The sequence below is a fragment of the Strix aluco genome, chromosome 9, assembly GCF_031877795.1.
Source record: "Strix aluco isolate bStrAlu1 chromosome 9, bStrAlu1.hap1, whole genome shotgun sequence".
Classification (NCBI taxonomy): domain Eukaryota; kingdom Metazoa; phylum Chordata; class Aves; order Strigiformes; family Strigidae; genus Strix; species Strix aluco.
Window position 1 is genome coordinate 19832234 of NC_133939.1, and position 26933 is coordinate 19859166.

General features: G+C 44.8%; 2 protein-coding genes across 10 annotated transcripts in view; one reads left to right on the top strand and one right to left on the bottom strand.

Moving 5' to 3' along the window:
* RUBCN (rubicon autophagy regulator) overlaps positions 1 to 10958 on the bottom strand; it is a 32999-nt gene extending 22041 nt beyond the window's left edge. For 3 of the 6 annotated variants that reach the window (XM_074834035.1, XM_074834032.1, XM_074834030.1), the window contains exon 1: positions 10796 to 10958. In XM_074834035.1, coding sequence (XP_074690136.1) covers positions 10796 to 10920 — 125 coding nt within the window. In that variant the 5' untranslated portion in view covers positions 10921 to 10958. Of the gene's footprint in view, positions 1 to 5742; positions 5847 to 10795 lie in introns of those variants that run through there. The other 3 variants (XM_074834031.1, XM_074834034.1, XM_074834033.1) reach the window with 3 other exon arrangements.
* A 29-nt stretch (positions 10959 to 10987) lies between these two features.
* Positions 10988 to 26248, top strand: FYTTD1 (forty-two-three domain containing 1). 4 transcript variants are annotated; one of them, XM_074834040.1, is made up of 10 exons: positions 11034 to 11157; positions 11736 to 11753; positions 15133 to 15264; positions 18238 to 18383; positions 19156 to 19268; positions 20108 to 20204; positions 21244 to 21305; positions 22146 to 22220; positions 23019 to 23145; positions 24214 to 26248. In XM_074834040.1, the coding sequence occupies exons 1-10, from the start codon at positions 11055 to 11057 to the stop codon at positions 24307 to 24309; spliced, it is 969 nt and encodes a 322-aa protein (XP_074690141.1). In that variant the 5' UTR covers positions 11034 to 11054; the 3' UTR covers positions 24310 to 26248. The 4 variants fall into 4 exon arrangements, with proteins under 4 accessions (XP_074690142.1, XP_074690141.1, XP_074690143.1 ...); XM_074834041.1 differs by lacking the exon at positions 11736 to 11753 and having other exon boundaries at positions 10988 to 11157; XM_074834042.1 differs by lacking the exons at positions 11034 to 11157; positions 11736 to 11753 and adding an exon at positions 11761 to 13486.
* The last annotated feature ends 685 nt before the right edge of the window (positions 26249 to 26933 follow it).

Genomic DNA, 26933 nt, shown 5'->3' on the forward strand with positions numbered 1-26933 from the left:
CATCCCCCTTGGCTACCCTGCATACAGCAAGAAATCACCATTATCTGCCATAAAGCAGGACTAACGGTGCAGAGAGGTAATGTCATTTGCATATGCAAAAGCAACTTTGGGGAAGGAAGCTTTGGATGACTGAGGTCCCCACTCAAGCCACTTGACAGTGTTGCCAGAGGAACAGCAGCTGTCAGAAACATGTATTCGGATAGGAGCCACTCTCTCAGAAGCAATAGGAATGTTGAAAGGTATATTTGAGCGTGTAAACACCAAAAAAATATGCCTCTGCAGGGTCTGTAACAAAAGCACCGGAGGTGACAGCTTAGAATGAAAGTCCAGCCTTTCAACTGGCAAGAAACAAGCCACAGTGTTTAAGCTGTTAATCTTTCCCACAGCGAAAAACAAACTCGATTTCCAAAGCAAAAGGAAAAAAAAAAAAGGAAAATAAATTTAAAATAAATAACATTATTTAAAACTGCTCCCATTTTCATCCCTTGTGGATGAAAGTATGGGCTGCACACTTCTGCAGCACAGAGAAGGACACTAAAAAATAACAAAATCCTGGCATTTAAAACCAAGCTTTTCTCACCAATATTCTCTTTTGAGACTTGTTTGCTGTTGCCAAACTGATTAAATGAACAAGCAGATCATCAAATATTGGCTCTACTTCAAGCTCCCATCCACTCCCTTTGCGAGGTCTCCCCAGAGAAACCTCATCACTTTCAGTGCCCACCTAAGTTTAAACAACACAGAAGCCAACCAATCCCACCAGCAAAGCCTGTCACCCTGACAGCACAGGAGCTCTAAACCAGAGCTGCAATGCATATGGAAGTATGTATATGTTTATGAGGTACTTAGACTAAAAAGTAGGGTCAGGGCTTTATCTCAGGAGAGACCGAAGAAGAAAGCACAGATATGAATCAAAGGCAGCTTCCTGAAGGAGATCTGACTTGGGGAGACACAGAAAACTGATCCAGCTCTTCTGAATTTATGGGCTTTTCCCATCCCTACCCTGAAGGATGCAGATGCTCTTTGACCGGGGACCGGCAATGCCGCTCCCCGGTCAAAGGGCATCTGCAGCCACTGAGCTCAGAACTTCACCAGCTCCTCCCCAAAATATTTCTAACATTCAGATTTAGGAGATGCAAGTGAAAGCTCAGCCACGACGTTGATCTTCCAAGTCAGTGAGTCAGGGGAACTCCCTTCTGTGTTATTACATGCTATAAAAAGCAGGCGATGCACACAAGGACAAGGATGCGGGGGTAGGACACGCAGAGCTGTGCCTTTCCAAATGAACTGTCTTAATAAAGAAGTTGTGCATCTCCCCAGAGGTAAGAAACCAGGATCCAACAGACTGGGGTCACAGCTCCGTCCTAGCACAGGAAAACTAAGGTTAAGCAATCCTCAAACAAAATAACCTCAAAACGTTAAAACATTGAACTCAGAAGCACATAGAAAATGAGCAGCACAAGGAAAGCACCTTTGGAGAGGTGATGCAGAAGGTACCCAAAGTGAATTAAATCCCTGTAAGACAGTAAGGACCCCATGGGACTTGTTGGCCCAAAGCAGTTCACAAGTTGGATGCACAAAACCCTAATGATAGCCAAAACAGAGCTGTTTCTGGGCTGGAACATGGTGCATGCTGAAGAAATGTCACAGTCACAAGGTTGAAGAAATGAAACCCATATAGTTGGCTGCAGGTGGCAGGGAAATCGAGAGAGCGTAGCTAACCTCATTTCAGCTTTGACCAGATTTGTGGGTTAACCCTGAATTAGCAGCAGGGTTTGCTCCCCTCCCATGGACAGAGCCTGAGCTTGGGCTACCAGGAGGGATGGAGAAAGCCTGAGTCCCAGCTGCCCTCAAGTTCCCCGTTTCAGCAGGTGTTCAGAGCAATATTAAGAAATCTGTTTTGTTTTCACTGAATAAAGAGAATTCCCCTTTGATAGTGCTAAAGAAAGTCTGACACGGGGTAAAGCCAATTCATATTACATTATTAAAACACCCCGACTTACAGGAAAGGCAAAGTGAGCAACACACCCCAGACTGGTCATGGTACACAAGCAGAGCTTCCCCTGCAAGAACCACATGTGTTCCTGCTCTAGCAGAGCCTGGTTCCCCCAGCCAGAAGGGCTGAGGGTGTTTGCAGGGGCCATCGCTGGTGGAGCACCGGTGAGACCTCAGCCATATCCCTCTCCTTCCTTAAAGACAACCTCTGATTCAGCCTCCAATTTTAACCACCAGCTCCATAAACCCAGTGCTGGGTCTCCTTGTTTCACCACCACAAACTGTATCTTCAGGTACAGCAACATCAAACCACCATCAGGAACTGTCCAAAATGTAACCGAATCTTTGCACTGGAGTGATAAAAGACAGAATCTGGCCTTGGAGCAAGAAATGGCTTAATACTGCTTCTGATGACGACAGGGAAATGCTGCTTTCCCAGGGCTTTCTCAGCCCCTCCATGCCAGCAAGGGTAGGAACTTCTCTTGGTCCAAGTCAGCAAAAATGACTCACAGCAGAGGCAGGGAGCTGTGGTGCTGACTCAGGTGAACTTATTCATTTAAAATAAAGCCAAACCCTAGTTACTTTCCAAAACAGAATCACAGAGGAAGCTACTATTCAAAAAAAAACCAACCCAAACTGCTTATTCTTCTCGCAAACAACATCTGCTGTGTGTCTCCCTGTGCTCTGCAGGAGGCATCTAGCAATGGTTGCTCGAACCCTGTCCTCTACCTGGAGGAGTCTCTTGATCCTTCTTAGCACACTAAAGAGGTCAGGCTGAGGATGCTGTGGTCATGGAAGGACTTCCTCCAGATCTCCAAGGACATTCCTATACTGGCTGTCGGTTCCTCCTGCAGATCCTGAAGGTGTCGCGTAACCCGCTGCTGCGTGCAGCCTGCTCCCGCCTCGCCATCCCCGGGTCTCCCAGACAACCAGCAGCCCCTTCCCTGGGCTCCCCCACCTGCTCCTCCGGCAGGCTCAGCAGTGCTGGGAAAAGGGATTAAAAGAAAGGCAGGCTTCGTGCAGTTCATCTGCAGCCGTGGGGAGTGGCTGATGAGGCAGAGGAAGCCAGAAGAGCTCTGCCAGCCCAGCAGGTCAGCCCTGCAGTGCCTGGGCAGGGAGAGCCAAGCAGGCTGACTTGCACCAGTACTAAAAGCTTACACCGGTGTAAAACCGGGGGCACAACCACAAAAGGCTCCCCCAGCAAACACAGCCCAGAGCTGCTGCTTGCTGGAGCACTCCTGCTCTGTACTGGCAAAGGATGAGGGAAGAAAATAGGGATTGAAGGTGGGTTTTTTAGCCTTCTCCCAGCATGGCAGACAGTTTTACATGCTCATCCTGGCGAGGCCTCCCACAAGCAGATGACTGCAACCTGTGGACCCAGGATACTGTCCATCAGGCTTCAATCTGCACAGGACCTGCCTGCGACAAGCACGCAGGCAGCCAGAGGCAGCGACAGGCAGAGCAGACCCCACGGCAGCCCACCTCCCTGGAACCAGCTGCTCACCTTCCTCCATTGCTCCCAGCACAGGTTCCCCTTAGGGACCCTCTCCTCTGGCCCTGCCGTCCCTTGGGGCCTCACCGGTGACAGAGTCAAAGGCGGCAGCTCTTCACCAACCTGCCTGGCTGACCAATGGCCCCTCTGCTCCCCCCGGGACTGCCGTGTCCTCCACGTCACCCACCCTCCTCTCCGAGGCACCGAGAGCCCTGTTCTCCACCTGGCAGGAGAGCACCAACCTTCCTGCCGTGTGCCTCGATGGACATCAGCATTACAGCCCCTGCTCCCCAAGGCATTTCAGACCTGCTGCTTAAGAGGAGAGACAGCAAAACCCAGCAGGAGATTGTCACTTTCCTCTCCTGCACTGACAGAACAACAGACTTCAGCAAAATAACTTTTGCGTCTGCATTTCCTGTGATCTATGGGAAGATGGATCCAGTGACCTCTATCCCATCGCTATCAGTCACGGCCACAATCTATAGTGAAATGGCACCTCACTGAGAATTAAAATGCTAAACCACTTGCACAAAGGATAACAAGGCTGTGCAAGGCCCATGCCAGGATCCTCCCCAGTGCCTCAGTGACAGCCAGGAGAACAAGCAGGCCCCCTCGCGTGCCAGCACCAGAGGGGATGATGCCCTCCTCATCCCTGGGGGAGTGCTGGGGGTGGCACCACGTCAGCCCTATTAGTCACACGATGGTACAGTTTGGTAGTGCAGGACTTGTACTTGCAAAGGCAAGAAAATGCACAAAGATGCTTCTGGAAAGAAAAAGAAGTGAATGCAGCCAATTCTTTTCACCTTTCTGAACCTGCTGGGCCTGAATCATTAGCTAAAGAGGGAGAAGAGCTCAAACTGTGGAAATCAAAAGGCACCCCAGACCTGAGCTATAGCTTTAAAAGCACCAGTAGCATTTTCCCAGCTGATACTGCCAGCAGGAATAGAGCGGCTAGCTGAGCCCCTCAGATAAGGAATGCTTCTCTCCCATATCAAGTTTCAGCTGCTCCCTCCTCCCCAGCCAACACTCCCATTTCCATCCAACACCCACCCTGCGTTTGTGAGCACCAGGGCAAAACCAAAGAACAAAGCAAAGACTGAAGACACGCAAAAACCTGAAGTAAATAGGACTCGTCATCAAAACACCTCCAGGGAACCACCTCTGATGCTTTTATAAATGCTAACAAGAAAAACCATGCCTAAAGCATAAACGAAGACCACGCAGGTGAATCTGCCACAGCAGGGTGTTCTCACCGCCAGCCACGTGCAGGTGCAGGGCCTCGCCTTCAGAAATAAAGAGAAGCTGAAGATTTTTCAGCACCTAGAAGGGGCGATGCAGCCAACTGTCAGGAGGGTAAGAAGACGTGATCCAAAAGCAGCGAGCTGCAGAGCCACCAGAACAGCATCAGGGCAGGATGGTTTCATCCCTAAGCACGAGGGGTGCGGAGCAGAGGCCATGGAGAGTGGCTGTGACCACCACAGCAGGGACAGAGCACCGGGTACTGAGGGCACATGTATGTGGCTGTCACTCCTTTCCAGTGGCCAAGACGCTTGCCCCGGGCAGGGAGCAGAGCAATGTGCTGGCCACGGCTGGGTGATGGTGGCCACAGGCTGCTCTAACAGCCCAGCTCACCCCGTGCTGCCTCCCCACGAAGGACCCAACCGGGGGCAGCTGGCACCCTCTGCAAACACTGATCCCCACCCGGCATGGGGGGGGGGGGGTTTGCTTCCTCCCAGATCGCCCCCGAGTACCCCCACACCTGTGTCCTGGTGCTGGGGGTGTGCACACATTCCCGCACACACCCATGCAGGACATGAGCTCCCGGGGGCACCCCGGACACCCCCACGCATCCCTCGCACTCCCCAGGCACCAAGCGCACACGAGCACTGCTATCACCCGCGTTCTCGCAGGCGCATCCCGCGCTCCCTGCCGTGTCCTAGATCACCTGCACACACCCCCCGTCCCCCACGCGTGCACCCCCTGCGCACACACCAGACCCTGCCCCCCGCGCCAGCACACCCTCCCCTCAGCGCACACACGCTTCCCCCATGTCACGCCTCCCACGGATGCCCACGCAGGCCCTGTCCCCCGGTACACTCACACCTCCTCACCGTGTCCTGCCCCCACACACGCACCCACCGGCGTGTCACACACACGCACACGTGTCGCACACCCTCCCCGGCGTACCGGAGCTCCCGCACACCCGTGCAGGCCCCCCCCTCCGCGTCACGCCGTGTCCCCACGCGCGGCCCCACCTGCTCTCCGCGCGCCCCTGGCGGGACCCGACCTCCATCCCGGGCGCGCGGCCCCGCCGCCGCCACCGCCCACCGCCGCCGCCGCCGCGCCACCGTCACGTGGGGGCGAGCGCCCGCCCCGCCGCCCCCCGCACTACAGCTCCCGGCGTGCACCGCGGCCGCCCGGCACCCTCCGCGCGGCCAGAGCACTACAGCTCCCGGCATGCACCGCGCGCGGCCGCGCTCCGGTGCGGGCCCGGCGCCATGGCGGGCGTTTCCCCTCAGCTTCCCGCCCCTGAGCTCCGCGCTGCCCTCCGCCTCCAGAAAGCGAACGCTCCGCGAGTCGACTCCCGGCGTGACTAGGTGAGGTGAGAGCCTCAGGTTTTCCTGTCAGGCACGGCAGGCGGCCCCGCTGCGGCGTCCTCCAGCCGGCCGTCACCCGTATAGGTACTTACACCCAGCCCTGTGCCTCTGGCTGCGGTAGGAGCCCGAAGCAATAACGCTGTTCTCGGCGTGCCAAAGCCGAGTTGCCAGGCCGGTTACTGTCAGCCCTCTGAGTAAAGTGTTTGCCCTGGGGTTTAGCTGCACCACAGTGTAAAACTACAATAATTGCTGAGATAACCGTTTACCAAATCCTGCATCTGAGAGGTGGTGAGAAAATCGTGGTGGCAAGGAGAAAAGCAAAGTGTGTCCAAGAGACAGCTGATGCATTGAACATACCAGCAGAGCTGGAGAAACAGATTTCTGCTCTATTGCCTGTAGTAAAAAGGATGTGAAAAATACTGCAGAATTATATGTACTTTCCAGTAAAACACAGTGAAATGAAACTTTAAGAAGTGACACTGCTGCCATCAGACTGAGAACAGTCAATGACAAAATATTATAGGAAACAAAACCCAGATGCACCTCCGGAGTTGTTTGATGCCTCAGAAACCAAACGTAGTCATTTGCACAGTGGAAACTTCCTATAACTGTTACTGTTAATGATAAATATATGCCACTCACTGATGCTGCATACATGAAGATACACCCCTCAACCTGGCGCTTTCTATGTGGCTTACTTTACCAGTTCAGTACTTTGGCAGCATTTGCAGGAACAGGGTTCTATACTGCTATTCTTAAGGCAATAACAACAACAAAACGTCTTTCAGAAAGCAATTAAGAGACTAGGACACCCCACACATAGTAATTGTATACAGGTGTGGAACAACAACTTCCAGCATGGTTGTCAGGCAGAAATTTTCTTACAGAGACTACTGCACTGATTGCACAGGTTGAAAACACTGGTTGTATGTGGCATGTTTGGTATCAGGGCATCAGACTATGTGTTAACTCTCACAGTAAAAATATTGGAGTCATCAAGACTTGTGATCATCGTTAGATGATCATGTCTGGTGAAATGGAGCATGCAAATGAAGCCAATCGATGTAATTTATTTCCTAAATCAGAAAGATTCTTCTAGCTCCACAAATCAGAAATAGCACGAATGTTGCTTAACAGTGACTTTTTACATTTCTTCAGAAAAATCTCTCCTTTTCTCCTGCTTCATTATGTTGTTTTGCACATGTCACTTAGAGACACTGTTTATGTAACTATTGTCAATGCCTGTGCCAATTTAGAGAACATATAAAAAATAATTCCATCAAAAATAAGCCTGATCCCACAGAGCCTATAGTTACACACAGATGTGTTAGCTTCTGGGACAGCGCTGAGGCTAAACTGGAGATTAATCCTCCAGTGTAAAATTTGAGGAGTGGCAATAGAGGTCAACAACTGTAAATGTATGAAAGCATGTATGTATCCTTTTGCTGAACAGTAGCAGAATTTGGACCTGCACAGACCCGATTGCTGTTTGGGGAATATTTGGGTGACATAAAGTCAGTTACTGACTCAATGTAATTTCTTTACTTATTAAAAGTACCTCACAGAGAAGGCAGAATTGGAAGTTATTGGTAGATGCCAGACAATTTCATGTTAGGAATAAGAAGCTGTGCCACTAGGGAAGCAGAAACCTCCTCTAGAAGAGGCATGTGAATAGCTCACCTGTGGCTGCACTGGGATCAGTGCAGGTGTGATATTCCACAGCTCACAACATACAGCTTGGACTAGACGGTCCCCTTTGGCTTTAAATCTACGAGTGCATTTAGTACCTGATTCTTTGGGTGTGGTTTCTGCTTGGTAATTTTAACACCTCCTCTCAGAAATTTTAGCTAGGATGTTCAGCAGATAACATCTAGTCTGCAATTCCTCCACAATGTACCAAAACAACAGGGGTTACTAGGCAGCCAGGCCGTGAAGTCTCATTTTTGCGAGGAGACAACTGGTGCTCAGGAAGAGTCTGGGAAAGGCCCAGGAAAGAACCAGCCCCAAAACTTACTACAGCCTGTGGATGCTTTAGACACACTGTCTTCTTACAGTGGCTACAAACTCAGCAGGGCTGCGGTTATACAGTACTAGTTCTTTATAACTGCCAAGGCCACATGGAAGCTTTGTCACTTGGCTCGATCCTGACACAATCCTGACAGCCAGACAGAAAACCAAGAGCTGATGTTTGCATGGTTGCCCTCATGATCCCCACAGTATTTCCGCCATTTTGAACACAGAAGAAAAATACTCTTCAGGATCAGAGAACTTTTGCCTCGTTTTCTGTTGTGCTGAACCGCAGACAGCTGGTGTCCTGTTTGGATAATAAATGCAACCCATGGATGTGGTACAATCTGGATTTTGTCTGATTTCCACCTGTCACGAGGGCAGGCAGCATCTGCCACCTTTGCAGTTAGTGTATTTGTTTTGGGTAAACAGAGCATTTGTTTATCAGTGTGACACAGTCACCAGATGGAGCTGCACCCTATAGCATCACAGGAATTTGGTTTAAAGTTTTTTAAAAATAAATCTTTTGATACCTCTATTATTAGTATTTATCAGTAATCTGGCGATAGCATCTTCGCTTCAGAAATGTAGCCTGACTTTAAGAACCTCAAGTCCTACTTGTCATCAATCACTTGTCATCAAATCCCACTTGTCATCTGGAGGAAAATGCATAAATTATCAAATCTGTGGCTCCAAGACTCCATGTCTGAACTTGTGCTATGCATGGAGAACACGGAGAAGAAAACGGGGTGGAACTCACAGCCTCCAGCACTGCAGTCACGAGCTCCTCCTGCTTGAAGGGAAAATCTCTCCCTTGCTGAAGATGTCCTATGACAGTAACTGAGCCATTCTCTTCTAGACAATAGAAAGTAGCAAGAGGAACATCCAGAAGCACGTTATTGGCCTTATTTTAAAAGGGAAGAGATGCATAAAAAGTGTAAATGGAGAGAACAAGGCCTTGTAATCAGTCTGTAGTACAGGACAGAGCAGAGGCCAGAAAGCCTCAATTCTCTCCTCTCATTCTTGCTTTTCACAAGAATACTCCCTGAAATATCTCCTGTTCTGCAGCTAAGGGGCAAAGGCCTGCACAGTATTTAGGCGCAGGTGGCTCCCTTAAGCACAGAAGGCCGGAACTGTGCCAGGGATCACGCACACGAGGAGCTCGTTGTGTATTGGGTACTTAGGATATCACATTTGTGACAGAATATTTATTTTAGCAAACGATCATATGGAGTACGTGGGCAGTTAATGAAATGTGGGAGTGTTCCTACTGCAAGGAGAAGGTTTTGTGTAAGGTCACGGGTATGGAAATATTTATTCCTGTCCAAGGGCATTCGCAACATAGTCCCTGGAGTCTCAGTACAGAGCTCCCCCTCTCTGGAGGCAGGCAGGCAGGCAGACCCTAAACCAAAAAATATCCTTTGGTTGTGTTGCAAAACCTACTGAAGGCCAAGGGCGAGGGAAGTCAACTTTTGAATGTCAGCTGCAGCGCAGCCCTGGAAAACACTCCATGAGATGTGGTCGGTCGTGGCTGGTGACCACTGTGAGAGGGGGGATACGGATTTTCCTTTCAGCATTTACTGTGTGGTTTCTGAAGAAAGTCCAGCCCCTGCAATCACACTGTCTGCCCACCTGCTCCTTCCTTTACTGCCTCTGGAACTCACTGACCAATTTCAACCAACTATGAGCAAGACGTAGAGATTTCAAAGATAATTACCATCCCTTAAGTTTAATAAAGAGAGTGCTGACTGAAGGAAGTGCTGCTGTGTAAAAAAAACGTAGATCCCAGCCCTTTTACAACTTGTTTAGCAGCAGCCAGCTGACCACTAGGTATGTGTCTGACCCACCAGCAATACACACCACTCCAAAGAAAGCAAATATACAGGGGGGGAAAGGGGCTTCATTAGATTCCTTATTCAAAAACCAAGTTGTTAATTTCTCTTCTGAATTTCTGAATCATGTGATTCTGACCAAAAGCTGAAGATAACAGCTCTGAAAAGAACCCAAGGAAAACAAAACATCAATAGTCATACTATTCTGTTTTTAAGTAGGAATTTTAAGCCTAAAATGATATTTTGAAACAGGAACCTGGTTGGAGCCCTGCTGTTTGACGTTTGGAGACGTAATTCTGCTAGAAACTAGCCTGCGTTGGTTTGTCTGTTTACAGAACAAGTTATTTCTCCTAATTACGCTGGGGTTGAAGGCGAAGGCATCTCGTGTTCAGCTTCTCAGCTCCACCTCCACACTCCGTCTGCTCTCAGGCCTGCCCAGGCCTTCACACCCTTCGACACAACCACCCCGTCCTGTCTCCCAAACCCCCGGCCCCACCACCAGCAGCCACGCTCCCAGCGGCCCCAGGCCGATGTGGCAGGGAGGCCCTCACCCTTCCCAAGGACACTCGCTGTCCCTGGAGAATCCCTCCTGCAAGCGGCCTTCAGACGGCCCGGCCGCCCGCACGCTGCCCTGCGGGCCCCGCCACCGCCTTCCGCCGGGCCCGAGGCCGCCCCCCTGGCCCAAGCGCGGCCCTGCCACCGCCCGCTGCACCCTAAGGCCGCCCCCCAGCCCAGGCTCTGAGGGCAGCGGGCACAAGGGCCCGCTCCGCGGCACGGCGGGAACTGCTGCGGTGGGCTGCGGCTCCAAAGGCGACGCGGGGGGACAAGGACAGGGACGGGCCCGGGGCCGAGACACCCCCGTCCCGCTGTACCTGCTCCTCCCGGCCGGCAGGGGGCGACGCGCCAGTTCCCGAGCGGGAGGGGTGGAAGCGGAGAGGCAGCTCCTCTCCCCGGCGCAGGCGTCCGCTTCCCGGGCTGAGGAGAGGTTCGTGCGCATGCGCCAGCCGCCGGCCCCGCGGGGGAGAGCTGCGGCACATGCGCAGGGTGCGGTCGCGCCTGCGCCGCTGGCCGAGGCGGTGAGGGGAGGCGGCGGCGGTGGTGGTCCTGCGGGCAGCGGTCCTGCCGGCAGCCATGAGCGGGTTTGGGGCTGCGGCGCCGCTTTCGGGCTCCTCGGTTGTGGCGGGGGTCCGGAACGGCAGCAGCGACAGCCTGGAGAAGATCGACATGTCGCTCGGTGAGGAAAGCGGCTCGGGCCCGCCGCTGTGGGGGAGAGGGTGGAGGAGCGCGGGGGGGCTGAACCAAGCTCTGCGGCCTGGGGGGAGCGGAACGAACCAATGGGCTTTGCCGGACACCGGCGCGGGAGAAGCCGGGGGGGGGGCGTAGGGAGGCGGCCTGCGCCAAGGCGGGGGGGGCAGGACCCTACTGCAGCTACAGCGCGGGGCGGGGGGACGGAATGTGAGACTGGCTTCGGGGGCCCATGGGCCTGTCGTGGCGGGGACGGGAGGCGAGGCCCGGCTGTGTCCCTGGGAGCAGCGGGGCTCCCAGGGGCCAGGGCCCGGGGGATCGCTGTCCCTGGCTAGTGAGGAGCCGGGTTCAGCGGGGTGGGTCCCCCTTTGTTCCATCTGGGTGTCCGGAGCAGGCTGAAGACCAGGGTGCTGCGTGCGTTTGGCACCAGTTGGGCCCACGGTGCCCGGGCCCTTTGCTGGGTGGCCCTCGGGGAGCGTCCCAGGGCCTCGCCTGGCGCTTGTAATTGCAGGGGTGGGGGTGATGAGGTTGCTGCTCAGCTGGCCTTGCCTTTTTTTTTCTTCTCAGGTTTGGAAGTCGGTAATGGCAAGTCTCCTTTGTAACCCCTTTGCAATACTTTACCAGTCAGATCAAGTGTGATGTCGTCTCTACCACGTAGTTTCCTGTGACAATCTACCCCTTTCTCCCCTGTCCTCCCATTGGTCCTGTGTGTTAGGAAGTTGCACAGCCTCATTACAGACCTGCAGAGCTGTGTCTCCGAGTGTATCTGAGAACCTGGCAGCCACACTAGATATATTTCAAAGAGGTATCTTAGAGTAGTTCTGTTCTGGTCCTGTGAGCTGAGTTCCATTCACAGTTCTGGACACATTTGGTGCATTTCTCGAGTGTTACCTTGCAGTTTAGTTTTATCCCAAGAAAATTGGTTTTGTGCACTCCAAGACTGCTCTATGATGCTACCAGAGCATGGTGGGTAGGTACTATCAGGACACTTGCTTCAAAAAGCAAAATCATGATGTGAACTAAAATGTTAACTGTAGACTCGGCCTTTGTGAACCACTTTAAAAAAGTAAGAGGATTTGCACAGTTTTTCCTTATGTAAATAATCCAGTGGAGTTCTTTGTTTTGGCAATGGAGATAACTTGTGAAGTGATGTTTTTAGAGTTTGTCTGAGAGTGGAGTAGCATTACAGCATTCGTATAAATCTATAAGTCTGTTTTTACTTATAGCACACTTTGTTTCCAAGGTTACCAAGATTAATAGAGTTATTGACCCTTGAGTGGCTAGTTGTATTTTCATATATTCTAATGTTTCTTCACCAAGTTAACCTTTTGGTTAGCCACTACTACATGTCTGGGACATTGACCAGTAGCAGATTGCAAAGGACTGTTGTGGTGTCGTTGTGAAGGTCTGTTTAAGAAGCTGTTGTGAGTGGGTGTGTCCCTTAGCTTGTTTAGGTGCAAGGGTAACTTGCATGAGAACAGTGTCATCCACGGCTGCTGTCCCCAGGTCAAAGCCCTGTGGTCTGGTATAAACAAAGAGAAGATGCAATCCCACATCTGTCATGATATCAAAAAAATTGACCCAACATTAATCTAGGAAACCTTAAGATCTCGATCTTAACACTGAGTATTTTCTCATGTAGTAATAAAGATTAAATCTATTTTTGTTGCTAGTGTGTTATGTGCAACTCATCTGAAGCTAAGCTTCCAGTTTGGTAATGTTCCCAGATTATTCTGTTGTTCTAGCTGTAGGTTTGATCTCTAATCTCAGGCAAGATAGGAGAATGCTTCAGTGTCTCAGCTAACAGATGCGTCAAGTCCCAGATATCCTTCGTTTCCCCAAATAAGAGAGTAGCTGAAACTGAAGTGCTTTTGTTTGAAAACTTGTAACCCTGTGTACAGCAATGTTACATCTTAATTGCTAAAACAACCAAAGGAGGGTTGTGAAAGAATTCTGGGAATTGATAAAGGAACTGGTAAAGGTGGCAGAGTGACCCTGAAGAAGCAGCTCTGTGATTAAAACAAGGAAATATGGAGATAAGCGTGAGGGATGACACCATAAAACCATCGAGCAGGGAAATACCAAGATAAGCACGCAGGAACAAAAGCTGCTGATAAAACCAAGGAGAGAACTACTTGAGCTGCGAGTGAGTTTTCCTCATTAACATAGTAAAAACCCACCCTTGAGTAGGAAGAAGCCTCCTACCGAGAAAAGTCCCTTCCTCACTGAACATGCGCAGTTAAAAAAGAAGGTCCTGTGACTAAGTGAAGATGAGACCTTGCAAGGACCAATGAGAACAAGGGTGGCCAAACTTACTGGTAAAAAGTACTACTAACTGTTGCTTGGAATGTACAAATGCTTACCGTGCGTTAACCAAGGTGTGCTAGCTTTGTGCAGTTACCACCTAGCACCCATCTCTGCGCAGATATGAATTAAACAGATATCTTGACTTTCTGTGGTTTTTGGCTCATTGCACCCCAGATTTTGGGACAACAGCAACAGCTAACTTGCAAAACTGGGATTTAAGACGGGGCATATAAACTGTGGAGCAAGGATCTGTGCTCTCTGGACATGGTGGCTTTGTATCGCAGGTGCGCAGGAATGGAAACGGCCATTATGCATGATTACGTGTTCTGCTCTAAGAGTTTTGGAAGTTTTAGATTTTGTTGAACATCACTTTATTAGTGGTGCTACTTTCAAATAATGCTCCTGATTGAGCACTGCTGTTGGCAGTAATCGCTTCTGCTGTTCTGGAGCTGTATACCATCTTGAAGTGGCTTTGGTTTCTTTTGTCACATCAAAAGGATGGTTTGGTAATTCTTGCTTCAGGGATGATCCCTTCGGTAAAGAAGATTCTGTAGAAATCAAACCCTGCATGACCTGTATCAGTATTCCTAATAGATTTTTTTTCTGAGTATTCTATCACTTTTGCAGCAAAGTAATCTGATTTTCTTAGCTTTACTTCAACAGGATACAAAACATTGAATAACAATGTTGTGATTTTGGGGTTGGTCTTTTTATGGTGTTTTCTCTGTTCTACACTGTCTGAGTCCATTTGAACTCTGTTAAACACAGTAATCCCATTCCCATCTCTCCCTGACTCAAAAAAGGATGTGCACATGTTTGTGGTAGCTCTGTGTTGAAACATAAGATTTTTATCAGTTGTGCTCTCATGATCTAGATGTAATAAACATCATCTGACATTTTCCTTTATGGTGGTTTTGTAAACAGGCTAACAGTCAAATAAAAGCATGCCACATCTGTTGCTTTACCCCTGAGCCAGCTACCAGATGAGTGAAGGAAATCAGACTGGTGTGGCATGATTTGCACTGACAGACCTGCTGTTCACTTTTCATCAGTTTATTATCTTACATTTATTCTTAAACCGATTAATAATTTGTTTAACATTGTTTCCCTGGACAATAGATAATTGCTTTGGATTGCAGATACCTGGGGAGAGAAGTCTTGCTTGCTTTTTTCCCATTATCTCAACCTCAGTGAACATATGAAGATAACTGATAGACTGAGTTCTCTCTGTGTGATTTTTCTTAAGTAATCTAGGATAGAAGAACTAAGGCTTGAATTAACATTTTGTCTGGAATCTGTAAAGTCTGGGAGTGAGATGGAATTATCTTTTAATGGTATACAAAAACTAATGGAGTCATTCAATTTGAAATCTAATGGTGGACTGAATGCCATGATCTTGCAAGCCTCGGATTATCTGATGTATGCAACTCCTTCTCTTTTGCTAGGGCATTATAATATAAAGTAAGTACTGTAAGACTAACAGGACTGCATGTTTTGTAGCAATAATATTTCTAGAACCTTAAGTTGTATGTGCTGGCTTTGCAAGATGAACTGGTCTGTTTCCCATGACTCCAGACAGCTAGGGTTTTGGTTTTTTTCAGAACTAGAATATGTCTGCAGAATATGTCAAATTTTTCTTTTTATTTTCTTCTTACAGACGATATAATTAAACTGAACAAGAAAGAAGAGAGAAAGCAATATTCTCCCAAAATGAAAAGAGGGCTTCAGCAGAATCGAACTCGACAGTTCAGGACACCAGGCTCCAAGTGGGGAATCCAACAGCAGAAAGGTGTATATGCCAAACACAACGTGTATTGCACAATATTTTTTCTGAGCTGAAATGTAACCTAATGTATGGATTGCTTTTCAAATAGTGTCGTATGCAGTTTTGATTAGAATACAGTTCTTTGTGTTCTGTTTATGTTTGGTTTTGGTTCAGTGCAAGGAAGTCATTGACGTGTTTGCCCGACAGCAAGCTTAGGTGCTTGAGGGACTATTTGGTTCAAGGAGGGATTGGCTTTCTGATTTTTAAAAAATTTATTTTAATTTTAGAAATTGTGTTGATGCTTTGTCCCTTCTCAGAGATGGATAGAAAGAGTGCTTATGCCAAAGCCTGTGTATTAGAAAATGTGGAGGCCTTGCCAGATCTCAGAGCTTTGTGCAAAAGAGCCAGCATATTTATATTTGCTAGGTAGAATTCTCCTAGTAGGCCTCCCCAAAATAGCTGTTACTGCAGACTTGTATTTCTGGCTCTGGGATATATAAATGGATAGTGCAGAGTGTCTGAGTCAGCTTTTCTTGTTAAGAGCTTGGGATGCAAAGGAAGTATCTTGTCAGCCTTCTTAAGCTGATGTTTTTACAGAGGAATTCAAAAGGGGGAAAAAGTCATATAGGCAGGGAGTGAAGAGAGGAAAAGTGCACAATAACAGCTTTACTGTAGATTTCCTGAGTAACTGTCAGGGTTTTTTTGATAAACAGGAGTCATATTCTAAAATGATTCCCAGGTTTTAGTCCAGTATATGGGCAGCACCTGCTTGAAGTACAGACTGGTTTTGCTTACATTTAATTTTGAAAAGTACCTTTTTAGCACTGGATGATCAAAATATGGAAAAATACTGTCTCATCGGAAAGCTTACCACCTCAATACCAGCTAATTATGTGTTTAAGTTAATACATGCAATTTCTTGTTTAGTAGCATTCACTTAAATACGCATCTGCCTGGTGTATTCACAGTGATCCCCATTTTATCTTTGTCTTGCTTAATGTTTGTTGTAGCAGCAGCTCGTTGTTAGCATCTTAGACCCAAATGTCTTGGGGGATCAGTGTAATGTCATGTTGCTCAGGGCTCAGAGGAGTTTTGCTTTTTATACAGGCCAACATGGCAGTGTTACTTGTGCTTCTTTAGTAAATTGGTGACAACACAGGAAAATATTTTACATCAGCCCAAGCGTAAGAATATTTGTGTAGGTGAATTTAAGCGGTAGATTATCAAACGTGTAAGCTTCTGTTTATGGCCACGGTTGTCAAATGCAATTGTTTATGATCTGAAGGGCATAAAAGAAGCAAGTATTAGAGTTTAGAATTTTAGGAGGAACTTGAGTTGCAAATGTAAAAGTCTAAATACAACTGTCTTGGCAGTTACTTTTCTCTCTTGGAACCTTCCCTCCTTGCCTGTCCTTGTTCTAGGAAAAAGCAAACATTTTTTCAAAATCACCAGATTCATGACATGTTGAAGAGTTGTGAATAGCTTTAACTGCTCTCCTATACAGCTCCACACATTTTCTCCCATTGAAAGCAAACCTCTTATATTGTTTTTTGAGCAGAAAGTATCATTAAAGAGTTCTTCTGAGCATTCTAGGTATTGGTAGCTTATAACCGATAGATTTATTGCTGCTTCGTGGCCATTGAAGTTATTCTGATAAGTAGCAAATCCTGTTGTTTGTGGACAGCTACAGAAACCACAAATGATGAACAGCATTCAATTCCTTGTGGTTTTAGAAGTGGTTGCCAAACTCTCTGGAAAGAAGCGAGGAACTTGAGCTGGGAATCTTTTCAGCTTTTGCAGGGAGAAACAGAGGGAAGAATATTGTTCATTTAAATAAAAGTTGTCCTTGGTGCTACACAGAATGCAACTGCACAAAAACCTGTGCAGCCTGAGCTAACTTCGAGGTTGTGATTTAGTTGAGCACAGTTTGGTCCAGAGAGCTCATGAGATCCCTTTCAGCCTAAGTAACCCTGTTTCTCAGCTTTTCTATTTGAGAAGAAGAGCATTTGCTAACTGTCCACAAAATGTGGGTACATAGCGGTTTCTCCATGGCCAATTTGTCTAAGCTGGGTTCAGATCAATGACTTACCTCATGGGATGACTCCTGTCTCATGAAGAAGCACATATATTATTGATGCTATGAAGTCAGATATGTCAAAATCAGATGTGTCTGTTGCTGTAGAGCCAACTCCTTAGCCTTAAATTTATCTTGTGGTCTGAGGTTCTCAAAGGGATGATACTTGGGGATAAAACTGAAGCATGGTCTGTATTCTTAGCATGAAGCTAAATGGCTCCAGACAGGGTTAACCAAACCCTTGTAACTGGAGATTTGAGATGTTTATACTACAGACCTCAGACTTACAAGCCTTTTATATTCAAAGGCTGCTTTCAGTTCTCAGTTTTGTCCAGACTGCCATGTAGACTTCTAATTGAAAACACTTTAAATGTGATGTAACTCATACACTGTTTAATATGGTTTTGTGGGCCAATTGCTATGTTCTTTTTTCTTAAGTCATGTCTTGGGAGCCACTGATCTAAATAAGTAAGCTTTGAAGTTGCTTTTTTTCCTTTTTCTTTTCTTCAATATAAACTGGTAATTTAAAGTTTGCCGAATGGATGGGAGCTGGTTTTGTTTTGGTTTGGTATTATTCAGCACTTGATGTAGTTCCATCTCGGAGTATTTTGGTAGTTTTCTATGCCAAAATGACTCTTAAGTTACTCCTGTAGACATGTCAAATAACAAATTTTCAACAGAAATTAATGCAATGAACTAGAGCAAAACTGCAATCTAGATGAGAAGCTGATTATTGTTGTGCTAGGGCTTGGGCCAGACCTGCTAAAATAACTGAATAACCAGACTGTCTTCAAGTGTAGTGATAGCTTCTGCTCTAAGGCTTCAAGTGTGCAGCAGTATAACTTGCATTGCCTGCATAGCATCTTAAAGCAATAAACTTTTTCTTTCAGTAAGAATTGTTGAACTCTTCGTGCTTATTGCAGGTTATGGTAAAAATCGCTTGGGACGCAGAAAGAAGATAGCAGGGAAGAAGCGTTCTTATGGAGTTATAACTGGCTTGGCAGCCAAGAAAGCAATGGGTTCACACAAAGGAATTAGTCCTCTGAACAGACAGCCGCTTAGCGAGAAGGTAATTAATGCAATTCTACTGGTTCATGTAAGAACAGATCAAAAAGCGAAACACAATGGCTTCAGAACAGAGCTACTGAAATATAAAATGGAGACATCTGGTATAACCTTTTATTAAATTGGGGCTGTGTTAGCTGAGTTCTTGTTTGTTTTGAGGGGGGTGGTTAATGACTAGGTTTGAAAGTTTTTTAACACTTAATTGGGTTGCAAGTCATGAAAATTGACATACAGAAGTATGTTCTGTGCAAATACAGAGGTAGTTACTGTATTTTTACAAGAAAAGCTCACTTACTAGGATTTCTTGTCTTTGCATTGCTTTGTTACAAACCAGTGACTCAGCTGACATGCAGGTGTTAAGCGTGTGCCTGTTATAAAAATGGAAGTTTTTGCAAAATACTTAACTCCATCAGTAGGGTCCCTCTTCTGCACTCCTCCAGTGCATTGTTTGCTCCATCTCATTCAGTATTGGAAAACAGGGATTGCTTTTGGATTTGTGAAGAGTAATTTTAAAGATGTGTGGAGCGTGTATTTTGTCAGTTTAGGGAGATAGAGTAATCAAAAAGTAACTGCTAAGCTCTGCTTTTTATTTTTTTTCCTGGTAATGAAGGGAATATAGAATTCATGAAAGTGTAGAAGGTATTTTCAAATTATATTAGACTGTGAAAAGTAGTCAAAGCCAAATGTATTCTATATGTAGTTTGTAAATGGAAACTGAAGTGTTTGTGTGTGTATCCAGTATACATATATGGCATATATATTTATTGTTTTTTAAGAATGCACAGCGGAATTACCCAGTTTTGAAAAAGAAAACAAACTTGCAGAGACAATCTGAAATGCAGAGAAAACAACCTCCAGCCCTCAGGAGGCCTGCCCCACTAAACAGAAGGTAAAATACCAAGTCCGCTTTCTGAACTCTTCTTGACAACTTTCCATAGTGAGTCCTGTTTGCCAGGACTGAGTCCAAGAGAAGGCAGTAGGTACTAGCAGTAGTAATAAGGTCAAGACTGCCTTATGTATGAAGTTCTGCAAATCTGGAAGCTGAGCGGAGACAAATGTTGTCTTGATACAAAGCCAGATATTTATTACCATGTAGAGCGCTCGGGAAGTACCTCTATTTGTGAGCACCTGGTATGCTGCCTTCATTTAAATCATAGGCAGCCTATATGGAAATAGCCAACATGGATTTCAGTAGCTTTGAAGTGATAGCCATGGTTTAGTGAACTTTCTAAATAAAATGCTGTTGTGGAAGCTGGTGCCATCTTCAGTTTCATGGAAGCTATTGCATGTTTTATTTGTGCTGGAATTAACATGGCGATTATAAACTGCATCTTAACTAGTCTCCATGATGAAAATTTTCTCTATGTGACTCTTGTGGAAACTAAACAAACTTTATACATACCAAGTCTGCTCCTTTTTTTTCATCTAATCAGCTATGTTTAAAGTGATGGAGGATACTGAGCAAAGTAAAAAGCAGAATTAATAACCGTACTGTCCTGTGATGTAGAAGTGCTAGGCTTCTATGTAACAGAAGTGATTTCTCCATTTATGTGTAATGTGTTTTGTTCCTAGTAGATGAGAAGCTTACTGCAACTGAAATGTTTAGCTTGGAGGCAGCATTGCAGATGTGCTTAGGGATGTATTGGGCACTTTCCTGACTTTCATAGTAGTCTCTCTAAGATGTTATCCATGGAGCCTTCGATAACTATATTTTAATAAATATTACAGGAATAACATGTCATCCACTTTTGCCAGAATTGGAAACAAACTAAATCAGCAGAAAGACACTCGTCAAGCAACTTTCCTGTTTAGAAGAGGCCTGAAGGTAATAAAATTTACTGAAAACAACAACAAAATTGTGCCACAGATTCTGAGCTAGCCTGTGACACTGGTATTAATGAATCAATTTTAAATATCAGATCTGATATTCAGGTGGATTGGGAAATAGGCACGGGTTCTTCTAGGGCAGTGTACTTGTCCTCTTCAGTTGCTGTAATCCGTTCAGTCCTGCTTTCTGTTCCAGCGTAGCTGGACTGTTCAGAGGGGCATGGAACTTGTCAGAGTGTTTGAGGGTAGTTGCAAGGTCCTCATTCTTCCTTTTAAAAGTAAATGTTGTAAAGCACTGTGCAACTTTCAAAAGTTGCCTTCGGGTGAAGGATAGAACAGAAACATGGTTTAGAATCTGATTATGGGTTTTGTTTGGGTTTTTTTTTAGTTGGGGTGATTTATTTTAGTTATTTAAGTTATTATTTTAGTAACTTAAGGATTTTTTCATTAGTTTGAGTAAGATAAGAGAATAGAGTGTGCAGTGAATGACAAGTGGTATTCTTGGTTTTAATTTGTGCCCTCATTCTACATCTGGCATCAGTGTGACTAAGTAGCTGCTCTCTTCCATCCACATGGATTGCAGAATTACAGGCAGGATCAGGAGGAAGAAAAACAAAACCGAAGTCCTTTAAAATAGCCGTGGGACTTAGTGGCATATTGGATATTATGTATGTTAACATAGATCAGATTAGGAACTAGCCAGGTTTTTCTTGCTGGCCTGGTAACATTTGGTGTACCTTGGTAAAGTGTTTGTTTGCTGACATAGTCCTCAGAAATGCTTTCATCTCTTTATTGATTAAGTTACTGTCACTGACAATTTTGTTTAAATCATTTTGTGTTCTTAAAGCAATTTCTTTCCAGTGTCTTATAAAGGTAATAGTGTAGTTATCTCCAAAGTCCCTCTGAAAGTACAACCCTGTTTGTGCAAAGTGTACAAACAGCTTTAAACTTCTATTTCTGAACTTCTGTATTTCCAGCTGCTACAATGGGAATTGAAACAGTTTTCACATCCAGCGTCTGTATTAATGTGTTTTCAGGTGCAGGCCCAAGTGCAGTCAACAGATGATCTTGATAATCAGACAGTAAAGAGAACTCGTCAGTAAGTATTTGATTTGGAAAACCTCAGTTGGGTTACTCATATGATTCTTGTTTTAACTCTGGCTTCCTGGCTATGATAATTGAATGGGTTTTTTTCCCCCTGTAGGCATATCAACTGAGTGACAGTGATCCTCCCCATTCTCAGTCATTTCCTAAATTGTCTTCTGATTTAACCAGGAAGAGTTTGTTTGCATAAGACACTTGCAGGAATGAGGGGGAAAGTGGTAGCTTCAGAGGGTCAGACTGATCTCTACCACTCATGAATACTGCATAGACTGGAAGAAAAATTCAAATGTCAGTGTTCTCCTGAGCTCTTGGTTTAATTGCCATTTTATGTAATATACATATAAGCCTATGAAGCAGCTTGGAAATAAACAAGGCAGGTCACAAGGTGGACACTCAGCTCTCCCCCCACGTATTCTTCCCATTCTGTGCCTGCTAGGCTCTTCGCAACGTGTTTGTTGGTGACATAACAGGCTGAGTAAGCAGTGTATGCCACAGACCTGCAGTCTGCTGCCTCTTTGATTTGCTGTGAGGACCGTTTTGGCCCCATCTGTGGCAAGGAAACCAAATGTTTCTATACAGAGAACATTTCCATCAGTGCTGTAGTTCTGGTTCACCTTGCCAGTATGTGATCTAGTGCTCACCTGAATAGGTTTAGATAAAAAAGAGATACAAGAATGAATAGCCAAACTGCCTGTAGATTGTTTGACTGCATGTGGTCTTCATACTGGCCTGTATTCTGAAAGCTTGTACATTCTTTACTAGCCAGTGTTTTAAAGATACCCTGACTGAAATTTCTGCTATGTTTTTGGAAGTTATTTCTGTGTTTTCAAACTAGATGGCGAACTTCCACCACAAGTGGAGGGATTCTGACCGTGTCCATTGATAATCCAGGAGCAATCATAACGCCAATGTGAGTTTTCCAAAAAGTTCTGAAATGTTTTTAACATGACTGAAATTGCTGTTTTGAGCCATTTAACAAGTTCCTTGCAGACAGTATTTCGGGTGACCTCAGGGTCACAGCTTCTTGTGAAGACTTTTAAATGTGGCCTCTTTCTGAGTGTTTCTGAGCTATGTTTGCATACTATCGCAGCCAGATTTCACAAGGCATCTCCCAGTTAGTAGCTTCATGTGGTGTACAGAGTTGAAGAGTGGTGGGCTGGTAGATTTTCACTTTGCCTCTTCCAAATCAGACCGTGCTGCAGCTCTTTTCCTCCCCTATCTGAATGAAAGTGAATGAGCATCTAGTTGATGAGTGATGGTAATAGTTCCTCCCTGATTCATAAAGATACTGCTAGAGTTGTGCTTAAAGAAAGCGTTGCTGTATTTGTCTTTGGGAAGTTGATGGTACTGTTGTTTCAAGAGGTGTTTTATTTTGAAAATCTCTTGAGTAGCTTTTTTCATTGGTAGCATTTTTACCTGTAAGGAAGACTGTACCTATCTTTTGTATTTATGGGAATAATTAACTGCAAATTATGCATTTGTCAGTAGGATTGAGATAAAAGATAAGATAGCTTCCTGTCAGGACACTTGCTGTATGATAACGATAACAAATGGTACCCTTTTATAGTTTTGCCTGACTTCTACCTTCTTGAATTTGTGCCCTCCAGTTATTCAGGCTTGATGAAAAATTCATACCTCTATCAGCATTAAGGCTTTATTGCATAAAACACATATTCACTGTGTCCTTCATAACATTCTTCTTTCACAGTTCCCAGAAATTACGATTAACTCGTACTCCTGTGCCACCATTTCTGATGAAGAGGGACCAATCTGAAGAGAAGAAGATTCCCAAAGGGGTTCCATTGCAATTTGATATTAATAGTGTTGGAAAACAGGTAAATGCAGTTTCTTTCCTTAACTGTGGAAATACTTTCAAGACAGACAAAAGTCAGTGAGCCAGGCACTTTTCCTCCTAGACTCACTAGTGACAGAAAGAGGGAACTAGTGACTACTTCTTGTTTACACTTCCAGTTCTTCCACTAACTTGCTGTGTAACTTCAAGCAAGTAACTGAACTCACTCTTCTCGTTCCACTAGTTCATGTGTTGCATGCCCACATGCTTTAAATATGATTTAAAATGTTGAATATTTCTAAAAGCCTCCTGGTGTTCCTGCTGTGCTTGAATCAGCAACCGTGCGTAATTCAGGGATGAGCTTCTTTCAGTTGTGTAATCTGCATGGAACTTGGAGTTGAATGTATAAGGCAACCTTTGCTATACATCTAAGAGAAAACAAATCAAATGTGATGATGTAAAGGCTTGAAAGATGAACGATTTTTCACAGGTTTCATGAAGACAGACAATGGGGCACAGGAATCTTAGTGCTGTCATTGAAGGAATTCTTACCGAATGACAGAGTTAGATGCGGTGCCAGCTGTAGAAAGTTACATGGGATTAGTGCATTGGTTGGGATTTGTTCCTTCCATGAACAAGCAGTATGCCAAAAATAGTCTGCTACTATATTGTAAAATTAAGTGAACTTTTGGACTCCAGTCTACTGCCTTAACTGAATGGACTGGAAAGCAACCTGCATTAACACAGTTAAAATGCTGCATTTGTTGAAGTTGCATAGAATCCGTATAGGGAAATGAGTGCAGTGAAAGTTCTCTTTTTCAGTCTGTCTGTCCTCAGTTTAACTTGCCGTATTTTGAGTAGACTTTCTGTCTTGACATTGTGTACCATCTTAATGAATTCTGAGAAATGCTAGCTCTTGATGTGTAGTCCAATCTGATTTTTAAATGGTGTGAGAAGTGATGAAATAAAATTAAACTTCCTTTTTTCTTTCAGTGAGGCAATTAAGAAGTCAAGTGATGATACAGAATGGGGAAAAAATTATTCTTGTCGCTATTACTTCGATTAAATTAACCTAACATCTTTTTACATTTGTGGTGAAATTATTTTTCAGACAGGGATGACATTGAACGAACGTTTTGGGATCTTGAAGGAACAAAGAACAGCGCTGTCTCAGAACAAAGGAAGCCGTTTTGTAACAGTGGGCTAACCTGACAGATGGACTTGAGCACTGATCCCACCTACTGAAGAAACTGAAATAAAAGTGGACAGAAGAATACAGCATACGTCACTGAAATTCTCCAGACTTCTTGCTAAGATGGTGGCAGAGCTATCTATCTTTATTTTACTTTGAATGGTAAAAGACATGATGCCCTGAGAGGGGGGAAGTGGGGAAACTGAACCACTGGAGTGGCACCATCACCTGGTTGGAAAAGATTCTGTTGCCCAGCTGATGACAAACTGATTTTGGTTTATCTTGCAACCAAAACACATGCATTTTAAAAGGCTTTTTTTTGTTGTTTAGGAGTGCTCAGTATCTGTTCTTTGACCCTTCTGTTATGGTAAAGATTCTGTGTTTCATTACAAACCCCATTTTAGGGTTTTTTAAGGACAGCCTATCAACTTTCCTTTGGACTGCAGTTTGGCACAGAGCCTCAGTCCATGAATACTTTGGTAGTGATGTAGCGACATTTTTCATGGGAGCATTGGTTGTACTTCTTTGTGCTTTCGAAGTTCAATTTTTTTCCTTTCTTGAAAACTAAATGTTTTGCATCCTCACTTTCACAAATAAAGCTGTTAGCTGAGACCCAAAATACGTAATTGGGATGGAGACTATTCTACTCTTATCCTTAAAAGTGGTCCAGATTATATTGGAGAAATACTGCATAGGCAGTATAAGAGTAATTTATATTGCAAATAGCTTGAGTTCATCGTTCTCTGTAAATGGAGCATGTCTGTCTCCTATTTTTTCTTAAATTTTTGCTTTCTATTTCTTTTCGTACGTTTTTCCGCAAACTTAATGCAATAACTTCACATTTTTGAATAATTTCTTAGGAATAAATACATCAGTTCACAAGAAAGTCAGTGGTATGGTAGAGTTCCTTACCCTTCCAGACACAGGATTCTCATCTTGCATACCTTGCCTCAGAGGGTTTTCTCTGACTCTTACAAATAGCTGGAGGCAAGCAATCTAATGGCATTTGTTTGTATATACCAAAGAGAGGTAAGATGTGAAGCTGATCAGAAGAGGTCAGACATCTTAAAATTGGCTGAAACTGGGGAACATTGCTGGAAGAAAGCCCTCAGTTTGCCAGCATGTGTAAGGCATTAAGCAGGAGCATGTGTCATTTGCTTTAAGCTTAGCTTTGTGCATCAGAAGCTGCAGGATGGTAACAACTGCAGTATCCTCAGTCTGAATTTATATGATCCCTAAAAAGGAGGCACCTGTTCAGAATCGCTTCCAGACCAGGAACTGGTGAACTTAACACTGTTCTATAGCAATGAGATTTAGGTACAGTCAGGTAAAAGAATGATTGGCTTGCTGCATCCAGAAATGTTTATGGTGTTTGAAGTGGGTTTAATTCCTTTTATTGTTCTTGAAGAGTTTACATTTGACTTCTTACAGAGTTGATTTCCTTGCATTTTTATCCCAAATTCTGAGTTAACTAGCATTTACCAGGAACTTCAACATTGAAGAGTATTTGACAGTAGAAGGGCTTTTGTTTGTATAGCAGTTTTAAAGTCAGAGTGCATCCTGATGCTATATAGTACTTAAACCCTTATTTTTAATATTGAAAAGTATACCTTAGCAGAAGCAAACTAAACTTAATGGTGTTAAGGTTTTTTTCTTAACTACTAGTAGGAAATTTTTTTTGGAAAATATGTCCCACTGTTAGAATTTGAGTAGAGAAAGTGTGGTCAGTCATCCTGTTTCAGTGTATACATTTTCCATGTGCCAGGATGCAACAAAAAAATTCTTTTGCATCAACATAGATGCAAAACATTGATGCAATGCATCAAAAAATGCTAGTTTGTATTTAATGAGAAGATGCTTTACACTGTACCTTTTGGTATTTTTTGGAGAAGTTATTACATTTGATCTATTCTGAAGCTGTTAATTTTTTTTAAATAAAAAGTTACAGGTTTCATACTGTCTTGTTCCTGTTATAAGCACCTGGGCAATGTATTGGTTATGTGAATTTTCAGATATGCTTCAAGGGGTTCTTAATGATTAAATTCTTACTAAACTTTCTGAAAAATATACCAAAAAGCAGCCTAATTTAAAGAGGGCTTGCGTTCATTGCCCAGCTTAATATCCTGGAAATTAAGCACTTCTTGGAGTAGCACTGTATAAGCTCACTTGCATTTAAATGTATCAGCTAATAATGTATTTTTCAGTGGCACCGTCTAATTTAGTTGTTTGGTGTCTTGCTAGTGAGAAGTCACTGTAATCTAAACCTTGTATTACAGGATCAGCATGAGCACCCTGATAAACAACCGCGGTTGTGTTTTCCAGTGCGATGCTGGCAGGAGGCTTGCATAAACAGTGGAAGTGCTGCTGTTAATTGGTGGTGCAGGAAGAAAATACTGCCTGTAAATGTATTTGATAAGGTGTTGAGCATGGTGGGTGTCTCAGCACCTGAGTATCTACAGTCTTTGTTCTTCGCTACCAGCTCAAGTCTGTATGGTTGCCAGCTTCGGGCAGTATTCGGACACGCAACATTTCCAGCATAAGCAGCTGATCAATGCTTTCCCAGAGCAAGACTGGCATTTATTTGGATGTTGCAAAGAGTGCGACCTTTGAAGGATTGATGACATGAAGGAAAAAAACGT

Bases quoted from the DNA above. Each gene is read 5' to 3' on its own strand.
- FYTTD1 (XM_074834040.1), top strand. From the start codon at position 11,055: ATGAGCGGGTTTGGGGCTGCGGCGCCGCTTTCGGGCTCCTCGGTTGTG. The intron at 20,205-21,243 runs GTAATAAAATTT...ATGTGTTTTCAG, and splicing joins TGTTTAGAAGAGGCCTGAAG to GTGCAGGCCCAAGTGCAGTC. The intron at 21,306-22,145 runs GTAAGTATTTGA...TTTTCAAACTAG, and splicing joins ACAGTAAAGAGAACTCGTCA to ATGGCGAACTTCCACCACAA.